Here is a 9936-nt window from a genome sequence, read left to right on the forward strand (position 1 = left end):
GTAAGTCGCGTGCCACAAAGCAAAACATCATCCCCACACTGATACGGCCAAGAGACACCTCTTTACCGACCGATGACCGTGAAAACATGCTGGTCGCTACAGGAACCCTGCATGTTGTGGGGTACCCAGTCAACTTCAGCCCTGCATTTCAGCAAAAGCACCGCCGTGTTCACGACATCCCTACATACCCTTGGCAGAGGGTTCTATGTAATGCTGGTACAGAAAGAAGTTCCTCCCGGTACCAATTTCCTCAGAGGAAACATCCTTTACTCGGACAAGCACAAGAAACCGCCGAAGGAACGAACAGCCAAAAGTCAAAGATTTGGTGTTCTCATCTTTCAGAGGAATCTGTGCCTTGGCTTAAACACCACATCCTAGATGGAAACGTGGTTGTCCCCGCTGCAGCATATGTGGAGACAGCACTGGCTGCAGCCTCTGACATCTATGGGAACCAAAATGTACTCTCTCTGAAAAACCTTCAGTTCAAACGTTTCATGTTTGCCCCCACTTCGGAAGCGGTAATGAAATCAACGCTTCAACACAAAAGTGCAAAGGAAAAGCAATTTGGCCTGTACAGCAAAAATGCCTCCGGTTCATGGATCCTTCATGCCACAGCAGAGGTGCACAAGGGAGACCTGACACAACCAGATGGATCCACCAATGCCTTATCCAATGTCGCAGAGAGGTGTTCCAAAACTATTTCCAGCGAAGAGATCTATGAAGCTGCACAGGAAGCTGGCTTCCATCTTGGTAGTTCGTTCCACTGTGTTACTTCCTGCACAGCATCTGACAACTATGAAGAAGCCCTGGTCACCGCAGAGGCACCGGAAGAGATTTCACGTGAGTTTGGACGGTACATCTACCACCCTGCCTTCATGGACACATTTCTGCACACATTTGCTTGTTTGTCACTCCTTAATGACAAGTACACTGGAAAGACACCAGCAAAGCGAGTTCCATTCTCCATGAAATCCCTGTACATGTTCAAAAAAATGCCAACAAAGGTGAATCTCTACTTCAGAATTTCAAAGAAAGGTTCACGCAGAGTGGTGAACATCACAGTGACCGACACAAGCGGCCATGAGATCGTCTGTGAAGTTGAGGAGCTCATGTTTGAGGATATTGATACAGGCTCGTCCTCCGGAATCAAGCTTTGGAATCTTCAATGGGAGCCCCTTGTCAAGAATGACGGCAATGAAGATAGAGAGCCTACCTCATACAAACATGTGCTAGTCATTCATGAGAATGAAAGCTTTGGCACAACTGTGAGTACAGCACTTCAGGCCAATTTGGGTTGTACAGTTGAGCTTATTAACCAAAATATCCTGTCTAAAGATGAAGGTAGTGGGAAGATGCTAACGCATGGTGATCTGGACCACGTCATCGTTCTGTATGACTCTGTTAGTCAGGAGCAAACAGAGGGTTCAGGAGGCTATCCCTTTGCTGAAGTTCTAAGATCTTATAAGTGCCTTTCCACATTCAAGCGCCTTTCACAACTCGATCATACTCCAGCACTTTGGATCTTTACACGCGGCTCATCTTCAGTGCTGGAGCAGGATACCGTGAGCCCGCTCCTGGCAGGTACATCGTCTCTCTGCTTGTCCATATCACAAGAATACCCACAGTTCAAGGTGAAGGCAGTTGACCTGACACCACAACTAAATTTCGTTGATGCAGCTACTGAAGTTTTGTCTGTCCTGCAAGAAAATCCTAGGGAAAATGAAATTGCAGCTCGTATGGTCAACTCTCCAGACGATAAACAAGTCAGTCTATACGCTCGGAGACTGAACCCGATGAAACCTGACCAGATTCTCACAACCTGTTGTCCCAACGAGTCATGGGCTTTTGACTCTAAACAAAGGCACAATGGAAAGAAACTCTACAAAACTCAATCCAGTCCAAGCACACCGATGGAAAATGAAGCTGCAGTTAAGGTTGTGGCCTTTGCTGTGTGCCCCTTTGCTCACTTGTTGGGGCGCTCTGATGGATCTCCTAATCACATCCACCACATCTGTGGTACTGTGCAACATCCAACCACAAACATGGGGGTACATCACACTCCCACAGACATAATGGTACAGGAAGGATCAAGGGTGATGGGAGTCGTTATGGGCCGCATAAGTCCTCAAATGAACATACAGATGAGAAACCTGGTGCCCTTACCTGGTGCCCTCTCTTGGAACGATGCAGTTGCGATAGTCAAAGACTTCCTGCCAGCATTCTCTTTCTTCCAGAAGATTCAGACAGTGTGTAAGGAAGATATTGTGGTTGTTTTCTTGCCAGAGGAGGATAACAAAGAGGCAGTGGCCTATGCCTCCCTGGCAGTGAACCAACAGGCCAAAGTCTGTGTTGTAGCAGATGCAGCTCAAAATGGTGGTATCAAAAAACATCTTGTCTGTACAACAGGATCCCGCCCACCTTCATCGTCACCAGTGATCACTACATATGACAACCTTGACCAGGACATACCAGACAAACACGCAAGCATTGTGTTCTTACCCAAGGGAGATAAGGCGGGAGAAGTCCTCCAACAAGCTACGAGGAAGTTACAAGCCTATGGAACTTTAGTCAACCTGGGCGACTCGACAATCCTGATGGACCAACTTCCAAAGAACATCAAATACATCACAGTGGATCCTATCGATAGTTCCCAAGGAGAATCGTCCCTTTCCTGCGTGGCGGACAACATTCAACAGCTTCTATCAAAATTTGATAAGTCAGGCAACTCGCTTTCCTCGCTCATACCATCTATACAGACCAACATGGGCCTATCCTCTCTGTCCAAAATGCTGCATCAACAACAGAAAGGATTGAAGATGCCCGACATAGTGACAGTCGATGACAGGGAAGTGCAGCTGGGGCTGGACATCAAACAGAACCAGTTTAAGGCTGTCGACAAAGCTACATACGTCGTCACAGGAGGTTTGAAAGGCTTTGGTCTCGCCCTACTGGAATGGCTGGTTAAGTGTGGGGCATGCCACCTGGTCGTACTTGCAAGAAGTGAACCGAATGAAGAGGCCAGAATAAAGCTGGAAGCATTATCATCAAGGTCGGTTGATGTCAGGGTGATGAAAGTGGATGTTACAGACAAGAATGCTGTGGAGGAAGCACTGACTTGGGCACGTGACACAATGCCACCAATAGAGGGGATCTTCCACTGTGCAGCAGTGTATGCAGACAAACTGATGGATCAGACTGCACAAGATGACTGGGAAAGAGTCATGCATCCAAAGGCAGTTGGTGCTATGATCTTGCATGGTGTCACGGAAAAGCTACACATGAGGCTTAGACACTTTGTCCTCATCTCCTCAGTCGTTGCTCTGCTTGGTAACACAGGGCAGGCCGGTTACTGTGCAGCCAACAGCACTCTGATAGCTCTCGGTGAAGCCAGACGGCAAGTGGGCCTGCCTGCGACAGTCGCCAGTTTTGGAGTTATCAACACCGTTGGGTTTGCCGAGAGATCTGGTCTTATCCAAATGTGGGAGAGAATGGGCTTGCAAAGTGTTTCTCCTCAAGATGCATTGGAGATCCTTGGGTGCATGATGGAAAATCAGTATCCCCATTTTGGGATCAGTACCACGTTCGATATTCGAAAATACTGCAGTACGCACAAGTCGATGACATTGCAACACCTACAGGCCGCTGACACCTGCTTTTCTCGATTCACAACATTGATACCAAATGACGTGCTCAGCGGATCAGTATCCCTTTCAGAGAAAGTTGTTACTTCAACCAAAAACAACGGCCTCGGGATCATAAAGGAAGAGTTGATTGCTTACTTATGCCAACAACTTGGCATTGAAGATTCTGCTGAAATCGCCGACGAAACAAGCCCAGTATCTCTTGGGCTGGACTCCCTCCTATCCGTGAACATGAGCAACGAAATAGCAGACAAATTTGAGGTGACAGTTACATCTGTGGAACTCCTGAGTGACAAAATGAACGTCCAGATGCTCAGTGAGTCCATCTATGACAAGATGACTAACCTAGCTGGAAGCCAGGGAACAGCGACTAGCTCCTCCAACCCAGTGGTAACTGCTGAGGGAAACTCATGGCTTCATTTCTTTGGCAAACTCCAAAACCCTATTCTTACCCTGGTCTGCTTTCCTGCGAATGGTGGAGGTCCCTCACTTTTCCATCAGTGGGGAGAACACTTTTCACAACACAACATCGAGGTTGTAACCGCCACTCCGCCAGGGTGGGAAAGCAGAGAAAGGGAGCCTCCTATCAACAGTCTACAGCAAATTGTTGAGGCACTTGGGAATCAAATCATGGAGACGCTGATGAATGACAAGATGACATTCTATGGTCACAGCATGGGCGCACTCATAGCGTTTGAGGTGGCTCATTTTATCAACACTAAAGGCAGTCCGAGCCCATCCCATTTGTTTGTAGGAGGATGGTATGCACCATCCCTACCATATCCACATCCACAGGAACTGAGGGTATCACCCACGTTGTTTGATCCATTCGCCGGGACACAGCAAGTCATGGAAGAGGCTAAGACATTCTCCTTCCTACCAGAAGCTGTTCTTAACAACCCCGCCCACCTGCGACGTCTGTTGCCATGTCTCAAGGCAGGCATTACAATCTGCAAGTCTTACATCTGCGAACACACGGAACCACTCCCGTGCAGGATTGTTGCATTGGGCGGCCAGGATGACCCATTTGTCTCCCCAGATCTTCTTGACAACTGGGAGCTTGTTGCATCTGATTCACCAGCATCACGACCAGCTTTCAGGAAGTTGATTGTTCAGGGTGGGCATTTCTTCATCACAACATCACGACAAGACGTTTTAAACAAACTGACGCGAGTCCTGCAAGAAGACAATGTAATCATTCAACCTTCATACAAAAGTCGAAGAGATGCACCAGAAGTTCTCACCATGGGGAAGAAGCCGTCCTCTGCAATGGTTCCCGGTGCTCTGTCTCCTGTTAAGTCTACACCAGTCATCCACAAGGCAGCTGCGTATCTTTGGTACCAAATAAAACATCCCACATTCTACACCAAAAATCTGTACATCATGTTTCGTACACAAAACATTCCTGCTGATGTCGACAGCTGGCGATCCGTCTTTGTACAACTGATGGACCGCCATGAGACATTGAGATCGACCTACCATGTGTCAAGTGATGTTCAACACCCAAGTGGGGTCGAGGCAAGGTACTACAACACAATTGCAGGCTTCGAAGTATTGGCTGGGTACCAACAGAAACAGGCTGAAGAAGCAGTGTACCAGAGAACCAAAGTGCCCTTCCAGTTGGACAAGGACTATCCAGCAAGGTGCATAGTTGCCCCCATTGGAAAGCGGAGTGCTGTGATTGGACTTGTCTTGCACCATATCGCAACAGATTCCACCAGCTTCAATATACTATTCAAGGACTTTGGGGAAATCATGCGGGCACATTTCAAGAAGAAAACTCTCCAGAAGCCGATGACAACACTGACGTACTGTGATTTCATACAATACTACTACTCCTACCTTCAGCAGAACCAGAAGAAGCTACAAGACTTCTGGAGGTCAGCCCTGCCTCCTGCTATTCCATCCATTAACCTTCCATTTGCCAAGTCGAGGCCGCCAACCCTCTGCACAGAAGGTGGCTCCCTCCAGGTGGAACTGTCCAAGGAACAGGTCCACAGCCTTAAGGAATATGCAAAGTCTATCGGCACCACAGTGTACAGCATCATTGCTACCACCTATCAACTTTTACTGCACATCTACACAGCCCACGATGACATTGTGATTGCATGTCCATTTGACATGAGGATGTTAGCTCCACAATTCGCCAACATCCACGGCCTCTGTCAGCATCACCTGCCATTGTGCGCCTCCTTCAAGAACAAGGAACAACCCTACCGCCAGATTATTCTACAGTCTTTCCACAAGCTTCAAGAGTGCAAGAAACATGGCGTCTATCCAATAGACGAGATCATGAAACTGGTGTCGTACGAGAAACATCCAGCGATGGATCCCATCATGCAGCATATAGTTGTGCAGAATGACCAAACCGGTTTGAACAATATGTCCAATGATAAGATAACCATACTCAAAAACGACTATCATGATTATGCCAATGACTTTGTCCTCCACCTGTTCCAAGACACCAACACGAAATCTGTCAGTTGTAGCATCCGGTACGCAAAGTCCTTGTTTGATGAAGAGGTGGCACAATGCGTGGTGAATGATTATGTCACTTTGCTTTCCACGTGCCTTAAGAATCCTGAATGGAGTCTTTCAAAAATCATCAATGGTTTGGAAATGACGGCCTTAAATGGTAAACCTGAGGAAGTGCATTCTATGTACGATGGTCAGCTACACCACCAAGAACTTGTCAATGGAAGACTCATGCAAGATGAGACAATTCATGGATATTTCCAACTCCAAGCAGCAAGGACACCGGCATCTCGCGCGGTCTCCTTCAATAGAGCCGAGGTCTCGTATCGAACCCTCGATGAGCAGTCTGATCATCTGGCCTCCGTACTGACTGGCATGACGTCATCCGAGAGGACAAAAGATGATGTGGTAGTCATTTACATGGCAGAAAACCAGTACGCCGCACAAGTACTCCTGGGAACATGGAAGGCTGGTCTAGCCGCGTGCCCCTTGCCTTTGGACGCGACAGAAGATATTATTTCTGGATTGACTACAACTTGCCAGATTGTGGCGATTGTCACAGACCAGATGAGCGCTGCCGCGAAGCTGTTTCCTTCACAGCTGCATTACTGCATGCTCAACATTGACCACATTTGGGATGAAGCGAGTTCAACTGGAATCTGCCCATTCCAAGTTTCCAAGTACGCCTTTGTGATGACCACTACCACCACACCTGCAAGGCTCGTCAGGGGCACCCATGCAGGACTGCTAAACCGACTCAAATCAACATGGCAAGAGTTTCCCCACCAGGTCAATGACGTTTGCTGTCTCAAATCTCCTCTTGCTGGTCGAGTAGATGCTATATTGGAGCTCTTTGGCCCTCTTCTGCAAGGGGTACCGGTGCTTATCATCCCAACGGCGCTCCTCTTGAACCCTGCTCAGCTGTTGGAGTTCATCTCTGGGTGTAAGATAACAAGGCTGTCTGGTGTGCATGAGAGATTCTGGAACGCTCTCCTCCAGGAGCTACACGGCACCGCGAGAAGGAAGAGATGGAAACAGCTGTCACTCAAGTACGTATTCACCGACGCAGGCAGCACCAAGTCAAGTACACTGATTGAGTTGTCACGGGCACTCCCACATGCAACTATCGTCAGCACGTACAGCACCTTAGAGGTGTACTCGGGCGGACTGATCGCCAGTGGAACAAAATCATCCCATTTTGATCAAGACAAACTTACAATGAAACCGATGAACTCCACCAAGATCACTGTGCTTACAGACGATGAAAACGAACAAGGAACCCTCTGCATTTCTGTTCCTGAACTGTCAGACAATGTGGAGGAATTCCCAGCATTGACCATCATCAAAGATGACATCCCCTACTACATAACTGAAAGGCAGGCGTCTGTAACACCATCAGGAATGGTTCTACTAGCGAAAGAATGTGAGAATGGTGACAGCAAAGAGGGCTCATCAAGATCCAGTAGCCCTGACTCCCCCCGATTACTGATGAAAGCCTCCAGTCCAGATGAGCCACACGCGCTAAAGGATGGCCTCTTGCAGATGCTACAGAAAGGTATGTGCTTTCTCTGCCCCAAGTTAAATTAACAATTTATGAGCCTGATATTCTCAACAAACAGTGTAACAATAAGACTTTAAACTACATTGTAGCATTCAAACTCAAAGCTGGTGATAACTTATCCACAATGCCATCAACAAATCAATGACCAGCAGCTGCCACACCACGAGGTGTTACAAAGTTTCTCTTTATGGTTTGTTTTCACAGCTCAATTCCTGATCAGAAAATGGAAAGAACTTGATATCATAGTTTTCATGTTTACCCCTTGACCATAGGTACCATGGTGAGGAAGATGACATTCAAAGGATGGGCCCATAGGAAACATCTCCAGCTGGTGGTGGAGAATGACTCGACTGCCAACATTCAGTGGGGCTCCAACAACAAATCCAGACAGCTTTCAGTTTCCAGTATCTCCAGTATCCAGAGTTCCACAGTTCAAGGTAGGACATTACAGGCCACTCAATAACAGCATTGTATAGCAGTTACTTTCCAGACTCTGAAATTTGTACCTGATGAAGAAATATACTTTTGAAAGAACTTGACTGAAATGACAGATGATTATACTCACCAGCTAAATTGAACGATCTTGTAATGTCAAGGTAAGGGAGAAATTGGACCCTTTCATGTCTATTTGCTAGATTGTGAAAACTAGCAAAACACATAGAAATAGAGTGGGAACTCAAAGTTAAGTTGCACATACACCACCAATGTAAAAAAGGAATCTTGATGTTCCATTTCTATAAATCCATATAATGTTCTGTCAACAGGAAAGCCCAGCCTCCATCTGATCACCGAGGAACGAGACTTCACTTTCCTCTTCAACTCCAACCAGGACCAGGAGAGCTGGAGGTACGCCCTGTGGACTCTCATCAACACAGATGCAGAGCCAGAGGGAGACTCTGAGAGCGAAGACACACACCTTTAAAGCCAAAGGTAACACAGATCTTGTCCATACTTAGCACAGACAAAGTAGAAGTCATCATTTAGTATTTTGTTCGCTTAAAAAGTAGAAGTCATCATTTAGTATTTGGTTTTTGGTTAATTTTTCGTTGTTTATTTGTACATAAAGGAAACACGCTGTTGCCGTGCCGCATGCCTCTAAAGCTGGTGTGTTGTGCCGAAGGGCGATTATAACGACAATATTGATACAGATTTGGTGAATGTGCGGACTGATAAGTATATAATACCATCTCAAAAAGAACAATGGATTTATACAAAAAGGATTACGCAGCAGTCACATTATGATATCTTTTATTGCAGTGCTGCCAGTACCCTGGGCGCAGTGCCTTCCCACAAGTACCCCACACGCAAGGGACAAGCCAGGAGTCTTGGTAACCATCGGTAACAAAGCACAAACAATGAAGCATCCATATGCAGTTAATGGTAAAGCATGACCTGGGGATAACCAATGGTCAATTCAGTTCATTGGTTGTAACATTTATGATCTGGAAATCTTATTGAATAACACATGTACTCAAGGCACTGATAAATGCATACCAGTATATTACAGATAAAGCAGACGGATCAGTAATACTCAAGAAATGTTAGTGGTTTCTATTTGGGAATTAACGAGAATATAATTGATACAATTTTTGTGCGCTCAAGGTGCACTTGAGGTGCATTCGAATTACTTATGGAAGTCCGCATGACAACAGTAGAACCCCATATGATGCGTCGTATCAACCGGTCCGCACACCCATATCAACATTATAGCAGCCAAGGTATTATCATTATATTATGTTTTTTTACAATAACTTTGATTAAGTAAACTAAAATGTAGTAATCACAGCCTACCACATGTATGTATATTTTCCATTCAGATGAAGTAGCCTCTACCAGGCTGCACAGCTCGCTGCAAAAATAGTAGAAATTGTCAAGATAAGACAGACGAGTTACATGGCCAAGGAGTACAGTGTGTGACCTAAGGATGGGCCGAACAACACTGATAGGCCAATTAACTCCTACTAGGCTTTCATTACTAACTTTGCCAAAGTCCCCTATTTGGTAGTCTCCAAGCAGACCCATCGGTGCCTTAGAGATAATATATTAAAGCTGGCAAAGGAATATAGCCGGCCAAAGGGAGATAGCCGGCTAAGGGAGTCAAACGGGCACCTGGTGCCGCTATACTAAGTCCCTGGCCAGCTTTGATACTATCTCTAAGGCACCGTTGGGTCTGCTTGGAGACTACTATTTGGCCCGGCAGGAGTCTGGCAGAGACTACAATAGTGAAGAAGTGATGTAATGTAACTACTGTAAATTCAT

At 46.4% G+C, this 9936-nt stretch overlaps 1 protein-coding gene across 1 annotated transcript; it reads left to right on the plus strand.

Annotated features, from left to right (window-relative positions):
* The first annotated feature begins 7886 nt into the window (after positions 1 to 7886).
* Positions 7887 to 9696, plus strand: LOC118413300. The gene is made up of 3 exons (XM_035816609.1): positions 7887 to 8114; positions 8442 to 8607; positions 8935 to 9696. Exons 1-2 carry the CDS (start codon positions 7955 to 7957, stop codon positions 8597 to 8599), a joined length of 318 nt encoding a protein of 105 aa, XP_035672502.1. The 5' UTR covers positions 7887 to 7954; the 3' UTR covers positions 8600 to 8607; positions 8935 to 9696.
* The last annotated feature ends 240 nt before the right edge of the window (positions 9697 to 9936 follow it).

Source organism: Branchiostoma floridae, chromosome 1 (genome assembly GCF_000003815.2).
Source record: "Branchiostoma floridae strain S238N-H82 chromosome 1, Bfl_VNyyK, whole genome shotgun sequence".
NCBI lineage: Eukaryota > Metazoa > Chordata > Leptocardii > Amphioxiformes > Branchiostomatidae > Branchiostoma > Branchiostoma floridae.

Excerpts from the sequence above, each read along its gene's own strand:
- LOC118413300 (XM_035816609.1), top strand. The coding sequence starts at position 7,955 with ATGGTGAGGAAGATGACATTCAAAGGATGGGCCCATAGGAAACATCTC. Across the intron at positions 8,115-8,441 it reads CCAGAGTTCCACAGTTCAAG|GAAAGCCCAGCCTCCATCTG; the intron begins GTAGGACATTAC and ends TTCTGTCAACAG.